Source organism: Ammospiza caudacuta, chromosome 6 (assembly GCF_027887145.1).
Source record: "Ammospiza caudacuta isolate bAmmCau1 chromosome 6, bAmmCau1.pri, whole genome shotgun sequence".
Taxonomy (NCBI): Eukaryota; Metazoa; Chordata; class Aves; order Passeriformes; family Passerellidae; genus Ammospiza; species Ammospiza caudacuta.
The window spans coordinates 49,209,303-49,226,427 of record NC_080598.1 but is presented as its reverse complement, the minus strand read 5'-3'; the positions used below and the strand labels follow the sequence as shown (position 1 = coordinate 49,226,427).

Sequence of the window (17,125 nt, the reverse complement as noted above, 5' to 3'; positions counted from 1 at the left end):
TTACAGGGAATGTGTGGAAAAGCTTAGGACCATGAAAGCACAGCTTCCTGCAGAGCTCTGAGCTGCTCCCTCAGTCCTGAATCCACCGCTCCTCTGCAAATCTGAGGGCAAAGCTCTCCCTCCCATGCTGGGCTGGCTGAGGACGTGAAGGAGCTTTGCTCACTGTTCCTCAAGAGGTCCCAGAGGTCTGTGAGGAACCCCCTGGCAGCAGCTCGGATGGTGACTCACTGGGGTGTCACCATGATGCCACACAACCGAGTTTCCTGTGCTGGGGGTGTAGTTCTGCTTTCCCTTTTGTGGTAATAAATTACAGGATTGAAACAGCAATGAAAGTACAAGGTTATGCTGCAAAGCACAGAGTGCTGCAACTGAGGGGGTTTGCCACTTTTATTCCCCTATTCTCCTCTCACAAACCATCACCTCCACCAGCACCCCCCTACTTTGTGGTCCTAGCATGAAATTACCCTGTTTTCTTCAGTTTGTTCTCTTCCCTGCTGCTCTGGGCATGAATTGGTTTGGCACAATGAAAGAAATGCTGCATAGTTGATACATTTTCTTATTCTGAATGAGCAAGGCAACACATAGTGGGTGATATGGGGGCTGAAAGAAGGCAGCTGACCTGCTGGGCAATGCAGGCCATGGCTGCCCTGGAAAACAAGTGCTCCTGGAGCCCTCTGTGGGGTGGGATCGACCACTCAGACTCTGCTGTCTACAGACAGACGCCTCTTCCAGTAACATTGGACTGCAATGGCCTGACCCAGAGGCTTAGACTGGTTTTCAGACTTGAAAGACGCTCTTACTGACAAGGTGTCTTTGTAGCACACATAAGGCATGATTATGATTCTGACAAATGAAAATGTCTCAGATGGAACTCTCAAAAATACTGCTTTGGAATTCAGCGCACCTCGGCTCCTTTTGTTTGGGAGGATAAAGCATGTCCTCAATTCACTGTGTGTCCCTAAAAGAACACAGCATTTGTGAAGCACTCAGACACCTAAGAGCCATAAGAAAATAATAATTCTGACTTTGGAGCAAGGGCTGCATAGTGGGTAGTGACTAGAGTATGGATAGAATGATGAATTCAAAGGGAAAGTTGCAATGCAATGCTTAATACATGGATGGAAAGATGGTGAAGGCAGTATAGAATGAGATAAGACAGTGCCATGATGTTTTGCAATAGGCCAGTCTCGAGTTTCAGGGATAACCTTAATTGCTTGGGATTTTTTTTAAATTTGAGTACTTAATTTTGTAGCTCTAAGACCATTTTTTCTTTGATAGTATTTTCCACATGTGCAAGTGTTTAATACAGAAAAGAGTAATAACCTGAGCTACTTAAGAAATTACCTTCCTCTACAAATTAATTTGATGGAAAATAAATCAGCAAGGCTATTCTCACACTTTAGCTATGCTTTTGTAACTGTGTGATAGTGCAAGATATCTTCTTTGATATAAAAATCTGTTGTACTTACTGATTTAGTTTACTGATTGAATCTACTTGTCTTTAATTCAGCTGTGTAAGGTGGACAGCATCATACACACTGATTGTCAGGGCATCTGGTATATTTGTGTAGGAATTTTTATTTATTAATATCTAAAGAAAAAAAATTAGTTATTAGGAAAATATCTATCAAATTTTATGTCCAAACCTTTGAGAAACTAATTTTGTTGGTGCTGCACAGAGATTCCTAGACAGCTAAATACTCTGGGCTAAAATTTCACTTCACAAGATAGTCAGTAAAGCCTCAATAAAATTGTGGTCATATTTTGTCTCCTCCTAACAGAATGTCTGGAGGAAATAATTATTTCAAATATACATTTTTTTTTAAAGCTGAGAACAAGCAGAGCACATTTGGCAAGTTCTAATCAGCAGCAGGATGACAGCTTTTCCAGGTTATTTTCAGGTAAATATTAAGTTAGCATGGAGCAAGGTGGAGCTATGGGGAGCCAGGAAAACTGCAAAAACTGAATAACAGCACCACTGCTAAAAAAACCAGGGTGCTCACAATTAAATATTTATAGCCTTATGGATAACAAATACTCTGCAGGACAAGACTACAAAGCAGTCCCAGAGACAGGTATTGTTTTTACTCTCCCTCCATCCATTTCTTTCACCATGCCCTTTTTAAGAATACTTGCTACACTGACAGCATTATTATTGCCAATCCTACTGCAAACTAGTAAAATGGGGAATGCTTTTTAATGCCTTCCTATGGCTTTCTCAGTTGATTCAGTTGGTTCCTATTCAAATACTGTGTTCATTTTAAATGCCACAAATTTTAGAGCAAGCATGGCATTTGTTGAAGAATCTGTTTTTGAACTATATCATAATGAGAGATCGGGAAATAAATAATATTCAGAAATAATTTTGATTAATTTTTAGATTATTAGAACAGTTTTCATATTGTACTTCAACCACTATTTTAGGAGTTGTTTTTGTCAGGAAAACACTGCACTATGAATAATTCTTTCAGTATTTTGGTGGATGCTGACTTGTAAGGCTACTGAAACGAATGAAGCTCTTCAGAGGAGATCTGTGCAAGATTTCCCAGTCAATGAAACTTCTATGAAAGATCAAAACAAAAAATTACCACAAACAAGGCTGTGGTACCCACTGCCAGGCAGATCTAGTCTTGTCCCTCACCTACAGGGATGCTGGAAAGGACAACTTGCAACTTCTTTTTGAGGGTCACTGGTGGTAATGCTGGGAGACTTGCTTCTCAACTTTCTGTAGCATTGCTCCATGGTGCTGGTCTCCCCAGGGATGTGGGAGAAATTTAACCCCATGATATGATTTTTTGTATTAAATGTTTGTGGGTTTTTCTCTTGCAGTTTAACAACTGGAAGGCCAAAAGGGCTGGGTTGTGCTATGAAGTGCGCTCCTGCTCCTGGTTAGTCATCAGTCAGAGAGCAACACACTCATTTACTGCTAGATAACAACTCTGCCTAACCATCTATGAGACAGTAAGAGGTTTTCTTGGTGTCTATCTAATCAGCAGGTCTGCCTTTTATTGGGATACCTGTTCACTTCAGTTCAAAACCCAATTTATTACTATTAAAGAAATTACCAACTCTTTCAAATGTCCTCTGACTGCTACTCTAGGATACTCACTGATAGGGGGTCTTAAAAAACATAAAATCCACTAAGTACTTGAGCCTTCATGCAAAGTTTCTATAGTCAACAACATCAAGAATCTTTGGAATCCTAGTTCTTTATACAATTCATCATGTAATTCATTACTTCACAATCTTGTATTTGAATTTTTAAAAAAACCCAATATCAGTAATATTTTGGAATTGCAATGCTTTTAGGAAAAAAATCCCCACACAACTTGGTATGTTTCTCTTGCTGATTTTAAAGATCCACCCACTCTACTTGAAAATAAATTATTTGGTTTCCTAAATGTCAGTCAGGAGAACCAGGGCATCAGCCTTCCTTGCCAATGTTCACTCGATAGTTGTATGTCTGTGTATCAGAAGAACATGCTGTGGTTCTACCACGGTCCTGTGTCAGATTTCACTTAGCAAATTGAAAAAAACCTTAAACAATAATAAAACACCATATCCCAAGCATCACCCCCTCCCTCCTCCATGAACGAACTAACCAACCAAACCAAAAAAACCCAAACCAAAACAACACTATGAAATGAAAAGAACCCAAACCCTAACTGGATTGCAGCAAAGAAGTGTTCCACTTAGTTTCATGGCAGGGGATAAGCAAGCTGTATTGACTCTGGTATTTCTAACCCCTGAGACTGGTTTTAGTCTAGGATGTTGTCATCTGGGAAGAAGAATCTGCATTCACATCACACAGGTGCTGCACTCCAGGCCCAGGACACAGCCTCACCCTCTGGGCAGGGCACAGAGCCTGGCAGCCACAGCACTGTCCCCTGCCCACAGAGCAGCCCCACACCCTCCCGTGCGTCCAAGGCATCAGTAAGGCACAGGGTCCTTTCTTAAACAGGTTCTAGCATGTCTGTGCCTCTGGAGCTGTGCAAGTAAGACAAATGGTTGGGGGTTAAGAATTTCCCACATCAGTAACCCTCCCCACCCCTCACTCCAGCCCATCCCAGCAAACAGAACAAACACCCCATACCTGGAGATGTTTCCAAGCCTGAATTATTAATAAAATAAGCATGATAATGAATAATCTATGTTAAGCATTTTCTTACCCTTTATTTTTTCATTATGATCAGAAGAGGAATATGATTAACAGCAGTTTAAACTTTAGCAGTACAATTTCAGTATTAAATATAAAACTACACTGCAAGTTGATGTGTTTTAAAAATGGTTATGTATACTCTAGCCTTAAATTTATGTATCAAATACAAGTAACTCAATTGTTTCTTGCCTTGACAATTAACATATCTAACAGGTTTCAACAAGCCAGACATCCATCTTTTCCATTAAAAAAAATAAGCAAGCACACCAACTCTTATTCATAGAAAGAGGGGTAAAGACTCAACACTTTCCTGAGTGTTGTGCAAATAATAACAGGTTCAAGAAAGTCAGTTAAATAAATGTAATGATAAACCTAAAGCTAAGCTGGAGGACCTTTTGATTAACTTCATATTTCATATATTATTTGCATCAGTTGAGAGCAACATGAGTTACAGAACTTCCATGAAAACAAGCCACTTACAAGCAGGTGTTTAAGCTTGATCAGTTTATTAAAAGGATTATATGACACGGTTGCCTGCAATAGCAGGGGACTGGATCTGATGACCCAGGAAGTTCTTTCCAGTCCCATGTTTCTAAGCCATGCACCAAGTGTATCCAGCCCACACTTTCACATTTGGAAAAAGCCAAAGCCACACACACACACTCACAGGAAAAAAAAGTTTTAAAAAAATTAAAAAAGACCTTGATGACACCATTTCATTTTTCTAGTTATTCACTATGCAGAAGGGAACAGAGCTTAAGTCCTGTACAGAGGATACATTTACTCGAGGTTGATGTGGTACTGAAGTCAGTTAATAATTAGATACCTCCAGGCAGATTCAGTTACAGGGCATACCAACACTGCACACTGCCAAACAATTTCTAATCAAGCCAAGAACCTCTTGCAGGATGAGGTCTCTGCTAGCAAGCACAGAGCACACTGAGTAAGCTAAAAGCAGCTGTTCTTAGGTGAACTACCCTACCAACCATGAGTGAATGACAGATAGATGGTAAGAAGCATTTACCTACTAGACAAGATCTCTGCACACCCAGGCAGAAGTAATTAGTTCAGAGCTGCAACCATCCTTCCTACCTTGCCTGTCTCTTGAGTACGTTCTCTTTAGTAGCTAGTCTACAGAATCAGTGCAGCCATTCTCAAGCACTACTAAAGTAGTAATTTGCAGCTGCTATGCAAGAATCTACTTTCAAATGGTAGTCAGACATTCCCATCATTGAGGCCAGTTTGCTTGGACAGCATTCACAGCCACGGTACTAAGCCTTTGCAACAAATAGATACCTAAGCAATTGCCTACATTCAGCCCATCTAACTTTTAGGCACTTGGTTAAGGTGTCTGGGTCGTTTGTCACCCAGAACTCCCCCCACCCCCCAGGGGAAAAAATAAGAATTACTGAAGGCAGGCAGTCTCAATTGCCTTCTGGAGGGGTCTCTTGACCCCCCCCCACTGAGCAAATCAAGTTCTTAACACACGCACCTCAGTTAGACAGGATGAATGGAGACCTGTATCTCTTCCTAGAGATGGTATCAATATTCCCCAAAACCAAATGCAATCAAACAACTACGGTTTTCAACCCATTACATTTGGAAACAAAAACTTAGTCAGTAATTATGCTGTAGTCCCTCCCTCCCAAGCATAAAAGCCTCCTTCCACATGGAGGCTCTGCTTAAAAAAAAAATAAGAAAAAAGAAAGAGAAGAAGCATTCTTCTTTCAGACAAAGAAGAGTGCACACGGCTGCTTTGCCACTCATTCATGGGGAAGCTGAAGGATCAGAGAACACTTATTCAGAGAACTGGAATGACTAAGCACTGCTAGTGCATGCAAAGCAGAAGTAACAAGATTGTTTTTAAATTAACCCTAGTCCTCTTCTCCACCCCACAAAATTCATGCAAGTGTTTGAAAAGTCAAGACATAATAGCCCCGGTTTCCAAAAAGGCTTAATTTGGTTTTTTTAATATATACTGTAAAATGTCCTTTTGATTTCTTTCTGCGGGCAGATAAATGCATTTTTGGCATGTTTGAGAATCACAGATATCTATGAAGTCCATGCTGTTTAAATTCTTCCACTAGTTTTTATAACCTGTCAAAAAAACATAAGCAACCTATACATGTTTCCCCAGTATTGACATGCATGCTCAGAGCTCTCCACTGTAGTGAAATGAGGTGTTACTTCTGTGCTGATAGTTGACGAGTCAGCATTACACGACTTTGAGACCAACTAAATTAACATTGTCGTAATATGAAAGGCAAGCACAAGTTCATTTATTTATAGCAAAGGTCTTGGGTTACAGGAGGTCAGTTCTTGCCATCTTGAAAAGATAGGGGATAACTTATTGCATACATGTGCATTATAATTTAGCAGCAAGTCATTCATAGAAACACTTCCTTCCTACTGCTTTTTTGGTTTATTATCTCAATTATATATATATATATTTTAACTTTACAAAGCATTTAACACCACCTTTAAGTTAATGGTCTTTTATTGGAAAAAAAAGACTAGCATTTACAACTTGGAATGGACATAAACTGTAATATCTTGAACAGCAATGTTGATAGTTGTGCTGAAGTCCACAGGCTACTCCGCCAGCTCCAAGTCATGGTACAGAAGGTTTTAAAAATATGAGAGTCCAAAGATGCTCCCTTGGTGAACGTTTCTTTTAAAAATTTTGTGAACGGTAACAGCCTGACACCCGTTTCACTATAGTGCAATGCAGACAATGTTAAACCAGTATTTTAACACAGACATGCCATCCATAGTTAAGATCATCCTATTTTTGGAGCACACTGCTACGTACAGGAGAACCATTCAACCTTTAGGGCATTTTCTTTAAGTTTTGCATCCTTCAACCATTTTGCTGCATACCATCCTGAGGTATAAACCAATTTTAAAGTAAACCAGCTATGACAATTTATACTACAAATTGAATTAGAATCCACTATTGAATAAGAGTGGATCCTTTAGGTTTTTTTTTCCTTTTAATACACATGTCTGACTGTGCTCAATTGTCAAGCTGCATGCATGAAAAACTGGCCAGCCCAAACAGTGTAATAGTCATTAGCAAATGGAACTTTTGAGTTCACTAAGTGCTTCCTTTTTTTTTTTTTATTTTCAAGGTAGTACAATTATTTATATTGTAAAACTGATGTTTAACTTTATCTTTTAGGGACAGGACCACCAACCATTACATGCAGTTTGTGGACAGAAGGTAATTTGACATTCAGTTTTGCTATACAGAAACAGAATGAATAAATGAACATTTTTTTTTTTGCAAGAGGTAAGTAAAAGATTCAATTTGATTCTTCTAGAGGAAAAAAGGTGTAAAGGAGGTCTCTTCACTTTGCAGTCATCATCTGTACGAATTCTGAAAAGATAAAAAGTCACTGTGATTTACTGTCTCCAGCATACTTCAAATCAAGAGTCTAAAACACAGTTGGAATAAAAAAACACTTTTCACTGCAGCTATGGTTTTGTCCACAGTAGTGAACAAGCAAATAACTACTATCACAAGTATTAAAAATTAATGCCCAATGCAACAGGCTCTCCTCAGACAGAATAATGTTTTTGAGTCAAGACAAGCATCTTTTTACCTTCATAGTTGACTTGCCCATCCCCATCAATGTCTGCTTCTCTGATCATTTCATCTACTTCTTCATCTGTTAGCTTTTCTCCTAAGTTTGTCATAACATGGCGTAGTTCTGCTGCACTGATATAGCCATTGCCATCCTATGAGAAAAGAGTTGCACAAGACCATGAACAACAACCCTGAGAGTGACCAACGTGGAAACTACAGCTAGGTTTCCAGTAACTGCTTCAGAAGCAGCCTTGCAGCTCTTGGGACAGATGTACAGACCTGGCACACTGTACACACTGCAGCATGTATCAGTGCCACCGCCTTGTGAGGCATGCATGACACCATATCCTTCCATACAATTATTGTGCTGCAATAACAACTGCATGCCTGACTTGTAGTTGTGATAAGGTATTTTTAATGTTTTTTAAGAGCTTTCAAAAATAAACAGACACAAAACCAAAAAAGTTTTTGTTTAGTCTCTTTTTGGCCTTTCTTAGGCAGCAGAGATCCACTTCCCCACCAGCAAGAATGAAGCCAGTTTTCTCTTGTGTTAACACTACCAGACTGCAGCTGACTATGTTAGGCTTTTCAGATGAGATGATAAAAAACAGATCAAAGAATGCATTTAAATTCTACTCATAAGGTGTTTTGAGAAGTTTTATGGCAAAATTAAAAAGAGAAATTCTAGAGTCTAGAAACACTTCTAAGCCAATGTCCCCATTTGCAACATCTAAACCTAGAGCTCACCCTGAGCCACTTCAGAAATTCCATACACTGGAAGAATACACTATCTTAGAGCAGGATATGGCCATCAGCAATATATAACTTACCTCAGTGGCTTTAACACTAACCTTGTCTGCAGAAATACCCCCATATTTTCAGCACAGTACTAGAGACTGACACCTTTTTTCTAGAAAAAGTAGTAGTAAAGTCTTCTTCCACACATGCACTTGCATTAGCTTTACAGCTGCACCAGCCACTACTTCACACAATTCTTGTATAACATCTGTCATGTTCAAACAACCCAAAGAGGAGAACCTCTGTTCTAAAAATCTGATATATGCCCAGCTATTCTTAAACAAGGTCAAGGGGGCTGAGCTCTTAAGTTTTCATGAAAGCAACCTCAAATTTCACATTTTGAAAAGAGAACATGAAATACTTCATGTCCCTCCAAATACTGATGACATCATCTTGGCCTCAAAATCTTCCATAGGGTAGTATAAAACCATGTGCACCCATGCAAATGTTTCCCTATTTCCCCCAAAGTCAAAAGGTAGAGAAAAATCTCCCTCCTCTATCCACATGTCTCAAAAAAACCCCACCCCGCCCCCTCCACCCCCACCAAGCATTAAGGTCTGCTAATCTCTGTTTCTAAGGAAAGGCCAGAAAGTTTTCCTCATGGATGAGCCTAAAGCTTAGACCTTGCTGTATAAAGCAAGTAGAACCTGGCTGCAACAGTTCTGGTTCTATACTCAGAACAATCTGTTATGTTTCCAATTCCCCTGTTTCTACTAGAGGACTCTTTCTCCTTCTAGAAAAGAAGAGAGAAAACACTAAGGAAAATACAGACATCATTATTGCTTTAGAAGAGTAGCTGTACTTTCAGTAATACCTTGTCAAAGACTCGGAATGCCTCACGGATTTCTTCCTCGCTGTCTGTGTCCTTCATTTTTCTGGCCATCATGGTTAAAAATTCAGGGAAGTCGATAGTGCCATTGCCTTAATAAAAAAAAACTTCCAAAAATTAAACTTCCAAGCTTTTCTTCACAAAAAAAAAAACAAACAAATATTTGGCATTTGACTTAGCCAGGGACAAGATTGCCAGATGGATGCTCTGTTAACTGTCCTTATAGATGAACTGGTTCCTCTCTCTATATGGCTACCACTGCCTTTTTGCTATTGTAACACGCAGCAGCCACTCTGTTCCAGCACAAAATCAACTGCTGCCTTCTTTCAAGGACAAGCCACACCATTTGCCACCAAACCCACAAGTAAAATGCCAATTTGATGCATCAAGGTTAATCAATAACAACACTTATTTTTACTTCAAATAACTCCCACAAAATCAACCTTTAAATTTTTTTATAATCTCTCAATTGTTGAGTCTTCCAGGAAGAACACATATTAAGCTGCCATTATAACCCAAGGTTATCTAATATTTGGGAACATCACTCATAACTAAACTGTAAATACTTTTTTCTTTCTAAAAATTAACTACCTTATCAACCAAAGTTGCACACAACAAGAGCAACAAACCATTCTAATGGGCAACAAGAACCTGCAAATTCCAGTGACACAAGAAAAGCTGACATTATTTGTTATTACTGATAAGCTTAGCTGTAGGTGCTCTTACAGGTACTTTACTGCAAAACTGAAAATCCCTGCTGACATCCAGGCCTCACCCCTGAGATTAAGTTCTTCATTCAAAGCAAAGATTTAAATTTCAGGCTGCTTAAAGCTAGAGAAAAAGTGGTGTGGTGAAGAAACTAGATTTGTATAGTCAGGATTCAGCTCTATATGCCAAAAAGGCACATTAAGTACTTCACAAAACCACATTAAACAGTTCACTGTTCAACTAAGATCTACCCATTGATTTAAAGAAGCATACAAATTTATTGTGCAACTAATTAAGTTTAAGAAAATCCTTGCATCCTAGGGATTCCAGCCTAAGCCATACACAGCTATTTATCATCATGGCCAGCTTTATGCACCAGTAAATATGAACACAGGTCTCGCACTCAGTTTTGAAAACAATCCCAATGAACATGCAGAAGAATAGCAAAGCATTCTGCTGTAACCCAAATTTTAACAGTTGGGCAGGCACACTTATCTGAAGTCCTCAGTCTCCTTCTGTTTTAAATCCACCAGAGCAGCATTTGGTCTGCAGCCTAAAGAAGCTACACAAACTCTACATACCACTGCAGACTTATCACTTATCAGCTTCTGCAAAAACCTAGCTGTTAAAGTCAACTTACACTTTTTTAAAGAAAGTAGTTTACTTATATGGCCTGATAATCCAGTAATTTATACTCTTGCCAATATACTTTCACTCTTCTTTTACAAAATGGTTAGAGAAAGATCACTATCACAACCAACACACATGACTAGAGGCTTGACATCCTTGAGCAGGGGAAATATTATTCCTTTTTAAAACTGGTAGCCTAGGTGGAGTTCAGAAACACAAAATGTGTTTCAATATGGGCTCTCTGGTGTTCCTTTTAAATAATTTTGTTATTATTTTATTTTTTATTATTCTTTAACCTAATTTTTATAATTTATTATTTATTAACCTAATTATGTTATTATATTATCCCTTGATATGGGAAGGGTTTTCTGCCTTTACCTCCAATAGCCCCTCTCTATCTATTAGGGATTTAATACATTAGATTATACACTCCTCCTGTTCTGCTGAACTTCCATTGAAAACACTATTCCACTTCTAACACATTTTTGCCTTAGCCAAAACCACAGGCACTGGTAAAACTATGGGCTGACAAAGCACATACAGAAAAGTTGGATGGAAAGACAGGTTAATGGCAGGGCAAGTCAGAGAGCAACAAGAAGCCTGTGACCCATAAAATATTAAAGACAAATAGCATAACTTTGTCTCTGCCCATTGCCTGTTTTTAGTCTCATGAATACTGAGATATAGCATCTCTGACATCCTTCTGAGTTTAGAGTCTATGCAGCATTTTGAACCTGCTCTAAGAGCTCTATGTCATGGTCTTGCAAATGCAGTTTAAGCCCAGGTGTGAATGTCATACAAATTAGAGATGATCACAGCACCTTCCCAACACTTACCATCAGCATCTACCTCGTTGATCATATCCTGCAATTCTGCTTCTGTTGGATTTTGACCCAGTGACCTCATGACAGTTCCCAGTTCTTTTGTTGTGATAGTACCATCACCATCTTTGTCAAATAGGGAAAAGGCTTCCTTGAATTCTAGAGGCAGAAACAGTCCCAGTGTTTAGAGACATCACCAGCATGAGAAAAACCAGACTAAAAATACACTCTACTGACAACGCCTGGCACAATTCTAAGAAATATTTTCTTTTTCTATCTAACTGTCCCTGTATTGAGAGAATTAACACTCTCAAACACAAATAAATTACTTACAGTACCAACACATAATTTTCACAATAAATTCAAACTTATTTCATGCGGCTATTTATCTGCATTTACAACTCTGTAATTCATTTCCATGCATCTGCATCTTGCCTGAGGCACAGTTGCTCCACAAACAGCAGCTGTCTGAAATAAGGAAAAGGAGCCACTGGGTTCCCTTAACAATTAACAGACTTAGAGGAACAAAAGCATTGTCATTTACCACTTATTTTCAAGCCAGCCACAAATGGGGGACTGGTCTCCAGAAGGTCAAATAATGCTTCCTTCTCCTGACCAGCCTGAGTTACAGGCAGTTTATTAAAAGATTTATTTAAAAGACACTGGCTTGTAACAATGTGCAATAAACCAATCTGAGGTTTATTTGTTACCATTTCATTTGTAATTGATGTTCACTCTATTAAAGAGTACCTAGGCCTCCTTTGGCTCTAAGTAGTTCATTTGAGTCTAGCAATTATTTCTGTTTGCCAGAAATCTAGGAGAACTTGGCTCAAGTCTGAACATCTAAAAAAATATCATTATCTGTAGTCCAAGGAATAAGAAGTCTAAATTAAGAGGCAATGAACCAGTAATCTTCCAGAATATTTTTGTCTAGTTTTTTTTTAGTTTGGGATTTTTTTAAGTGAGTGTTTTTCAAAAGTGGTAGTACAGATTTAAAATTGTCAGAGATGTTTTTTTCCCACTATGCTTGAGATAATATATTTTCTTTTAGTCACAAGAGCTAGCAAAAAAAAAAAAATTATCATCAAAACACTTACCAGCAATCTGTTCTTCAGTCAGCTGATCAGCCTACACGAAGAATAGAACATTTTAGAATGCTGTTTACCGCTAGCTCTGTCAAGCCATGAGGCACTTCCTTTCAATTTCAGAAGCGATTTATCATTACTTTTATCAAGTCATTTTCAAACCCTGGAATTCTGTCCCTGCAAGGAGACTGCACTCACCTACACCATGCAGCTGTTTCCAAAAGCATACTGGCTAACTTGGTTTGAATTGCATATGAAGAACCAAACACCATCCTGCAACGTGGCGAATCAGATTGTGTGCAGTGAAGGACACAGGGCAGGCTCCTTGCAGTTGGTCAGAGAGGCACAAAACGCCCCATGCCCTGTGTCTGGGGGTGCACAGCACACGCCACTCGCAGCAGGGCAGCGCGGGGGCACCGCACACGCGGGGGCTGAGCGTCGCCCACGGCTCCAGCCCTGCCCTCCCCAGCTCACTGCAGCAGCCTCCAGCCCTGTGCCAGCCCCACAGGAGCGGCTCTGCTGCAACGGTACAAGTTACAGCTCTGTGTTACCCAGATGTTCGCCACCTCTGACTAAGAAAATCATATCATTTTTCCATTCAGCCAAGCAGTTTAAGGTGCCTTATCCTGACATTCAGGTTGTTTATATATAATTTTAAGTGGCAAGATTTGAAATGCCTGTTTATGATCTGTACATCAAGGGGCACTGCTGCATACAAAGGTATACAGGTCAGGGTAATCACAAGGGCTTTCTAGAGCTTGACTGTGATAGCCACATCCATCCAGAAGCCTCTCCCTATGTATGGGTAGAGCATCACAAAAAGCTCCAGTTTGGACTCAAAGGAGCTAACTAGTTCTTTATAGAAAAATATGTATTTTCCTAGTAAAGAAAAAAAAAGGTAATTTTACATGCTTAATCATAGATACTGAAGAATACAAGGTAGTAACTTGTTTTAAACACATTTTACTGGACTGTTTTTACAAATAGAACAGAGAATTTTGTAGGTCAGAGAAGGTAGCCATACCCTTCTTGTCCTAAAATAATAAGTATAAAAGCCATCTAACTGCAGCAAAGAGCAACAAATACAATGGAGAATTAATCAGCTATGCAATGTTAAGGGAAAAGGATAGGGTTGAAAATCTTCTCTATATGTTAAGAAAAATACACAGATGTCATCTGTAACTAAGTAAGGGGTTTCTTTTAAGCTCTGTATGTAATGATTAAACAATTTCCCGCATGCAGTGTTGGAGGAAGGAGAAAAGGGTAAAATAGCTAAAGACAGTCTTCTTTAATAACTGCAAAAAAGCTTGTGCTCAAAATCCGCCTCGACTTCCTGCACGCTTTGTGATTTTCCAGAAAATACGAGGTTTCACTTAAAGATTATCTAAGGAATTTACATAACAGACTCACTGCCCTGCAGAACAGGAAACAGAGCCACACCTTGGCAAAAAACCTCCAGCCCACAGCACCAGTTCATTGCCCATTATTCAGAGCTCGCTGAACGTTTCTAAAATCATATTTCAAGTGGAAAAAAAAAAAAAGGAACAAAAAAAACCCCGCAAAATAAAACTCCAAAACCTTCGCACACCCGGTGATGCCCGAGGACACAGCCCAACCCTACATTGCCGAGGGGTTCACCTTCCCGAGCAACAGGCACAGCCATTAACTATACCCTAAGCACAGCCACAGGACAAAGGTACCCAGCCAGGGCTGGAGCCATCACCCCACCCAGCCAAGTCATCAAATCCTGTCCTGGTGATGTCAGCCCTCTCCTACGGGAAGGGGAGATGCAGAGGCAGGGTCGAGGAACACCCACATTACCAAAAAGCGATTAGAGGTCAATCTGCAACTGTTTCTCCGTTCTCGTAGGAAGCGAAAAACCGCCAGGAAAATCCCAGCCCTTCATCTCGCTCTGTTTTGGGAGCACCCGGCAGATGATGGGATGCGCTCCGGCGGGCATCGCCCGGCCGGCGGGGCGGGAGGCTCGCAGCCCGCCGGCGCAACAGGCGCCCTTCCCGGCCAGCAGCCACCCACTGCTGCAGTGCGTCCCCGTTTCCCCTCCCTCCCTCTCTCTCCAGCCGGCAGCCACACCACGTCCCCATCATTCAACCGCGAGGTCGCCCGGGCTCCGCGGCCAGCTTTCCCTCCCCACCGCCTTTCCTCCAGCGGGCGGCTGGGGCAGGAGCTCTTCCCCCTCAGCCCCTGGGGAGAGGGGAGGCTGCGCCCCTCCCGCCCCATGCAGGAGCTGGGCCGCTTCCAAGCGAGCAACTCGCACAGCGCCCCGGTCCCCGCGGCCGGGGGGTGCGCGGGGGCCGGGAGGAAGAGGAGGAGACATGATGTAATGCAGACAGCGATGGGCTTCGCCGCCGCGGCTGCGTTTTTTTGGGGGGGGACTGGGGAGGACGGCGGGGGCGCAGTAGCTGCAGCGCGGTGCCCTCCCCCGGCCGCCCCCCCGCTCCCTGCGCAGTGCAGCTGGTGCCGGAGCCGAGCGGGATCCTCGCCCGCAAACCCGCGCCCCGCCCCGCAGCGCGCCCTGCCCGGTGCTGGGGCCGTGGCCCCGGGGAGACGAGCCCGGCCCTTTCCGCAGGGGAGGGAAGGCGAGGCGGGGCGGGAGGGCGCGGGGCCGGGGCGCCCACACGGCAGGCCCGGGGAAAGGGGAAGGAAGCGGCGGAAGAGGAAGGGCCGCAGCTCCGCAGCGATCCCGCGCAAGGCGGCGGGGGGTAGGGAGAGGAAGAGTCCGCAGCCACCAACCCGCTCACCCCGCGGAAAGCCGGGCGGGAAGGGCCCCCGCGGGGCTCCCCCCACCCCCGCTCCTCCCCGGGGACAGCCCACCTCCACCAACACGACCGTCCCCAGCCAGCTCTGCAGCGAGCACACCGCGCACCAGCCCCCGCCCCAGCCCGGGCACCCCGTGCCGGTCGAGCGAGCGAGCGAACGAACGAACGAGCCCCCTACCATGGCGCGGCGGCGGCGGCGGGCCCGGCGGCGGCTGCACGAACTGCGCGACCACGAGCGGCGGCGGCTGCTGCCTCCTCCCGGCGCGGCTCACAGAGTGCTGGGGCTGTGAGCCTGCGCCGCCCGCTATATACGTGGGGCTGTATCCCTCCGCCGGAGCGGGGCCCTTTTCCCTCCTCCCGGCGCGCTATGTGCGAGGCGACTGCGGCGGGCGGCCCTGCCCCCTCGGCGGCCCGGCCCCTCCCCTCCCCCGGAGGGGCCGCTCCCGCGGCCCAGCGCCCCCAGAGGGGCGAGGGCAGCCCGGGGCCGGCCGTGGTTCTCCTCTGCCGAGCGCTGGAGCCGGCGCAGCCCGCGGGGAGCTGCCTCGCCGCCGGGTCCCTACCGGGTCCCCACCGGGTCCCCGCCGCTCTCCGGGCTGGGACCCCCGGAGCGGGGGCATCTCGGCCAAGTTGGTGCTTTTTGTATTTTCTAGACAGCATCCCTGCCGGCGGGGCGGGCCTGCGCTCCCCCGGGAGCCCCGAGCGGCCCCTGGGAGAGGATGATGGCGCGGGGACGGGGAAAACGTTAATAAAGGACTCTTTTTTCCATGACAAGACGTGTGTGACGGCGACTGTAAAACTAAAATGTTGAAGCGAGCACAGCTGCCTTTTTACTGTTCATAGGGCTTTTGTCAAGCACCAAAATCCACGCGACGGCGAAATTTAATCCAGAATCGGATCGTCTACAACTGAGGTGTCACAGCCTCTTCAGAAGCCTGCAATTGAGATGCAGCAAAGGCATGTCCTGATGTCAGAGTGTTTCTTCATTTCTTCCCTGTCAGCTCTGAGGATTTTGTCCACACTGGTAATAACCCCCAAAAAATACTGTAGTGTTCACACTGTACCTCCTTTAACACGCATGGAAGCACAAACATGGACCCACTTTGAAATCTAGGATTTTGGTTCCATTCATGACAGGCTCCCTTAGATTTTGAGATTTGTTTTAGTTCAAGATATTTTTATTTGAAGGTTTTAGTTTGGGCCTCTCTCTGGATGGGGAGGCTTGCAGTATTTCCAGCGTGGTCACAATTCTGATAAATCGGCTTGCAGTATAGCAAATCTTTTGAAATTAATTTGTCTATTCTATGATTTTGAAAAATCGTGCATACTTTCAGTGTTTGGAATAAAGACAAAATCAGTTTGGTTCTGTTTAACAGTTTCAATAGCTCTGCCACTGAAGTTACAATTTATTTGCTCGCCTTTCTGGAACACAGAGATAGGTTGGCAAGCAAACAGTTACCTGTTTGCAATGTAGAGGGATTTCTCAGCAAACAAAATAGCACATTTAATGTGTCAAGTTTGGTTCCCAAACCATTCTAATATTTGTGTAGCAACTACTGTATGAAATGGTGTCAGAAAACCAATTTGCAGCTGGCTAATCTGCAAATGATAGGCTAATAGACAGCTTCCATTTTAGATGTGGAATGCCCATCCTCCTCTTTTTTGATATGCCTTCTTTTTTTTTTTTTTAACTACCAAACAGTGATGCTGATTTTTTTTTTTCCCCCGCTGT

General features: G+C 43.0%; 1 protein-coding gene across 1 annotated transcript; it reads right to left on the bottom strand.

The window, feature by feature from the left end:
- Positions 1-4,147: 4,147 nt before the first annotated feature.
- On the bottom strand, positions 4,148-15,766 carry CALM1 (calmodulin 1). Its single transcript, XM_058806935.1, has 6 exons — positions 15,575-15,766; positions 12,632-12,662; positions 11,550-11,693; positions 9,361-9,467; positions 7,765-7,900; positions 4,148-7,538 (listed from the first exon to the last, which is right to left on the bottom strand). The coding sequence occupies exons 1-6, from the start codon at positions 15,575-15,577 to the stop codon at positions 7,510-7,512; spliced, it is 450 nt and encodes a 149-aa protein (XP_058662918.1). The 5' UTR covers positions 15,578-15,766; the 3' UTR covers positions 4,148-7,509.
- Between the last annotated feature and the right edge of the window lie 1,359 nt (positions 15,767-17,125).

Coding starts and splice junctions, on each gene's coding strand:
- CALM1 (XM_058806935.1), bottom strand. Junction 9,468..11,549: donor CAACGAGGTAGATGCTGATG/GTAAGTGTTGGG, acceptor TTTTTTATTAAG/GCAATGGCACTATCGACTTC. Junction 7,901..9,360: donor CATTCCGAGTCTTTGACAAG/GTATTACTGAAA, acceptor CTTTTCTCATAG/GATGGCAATGGCTATATCAG.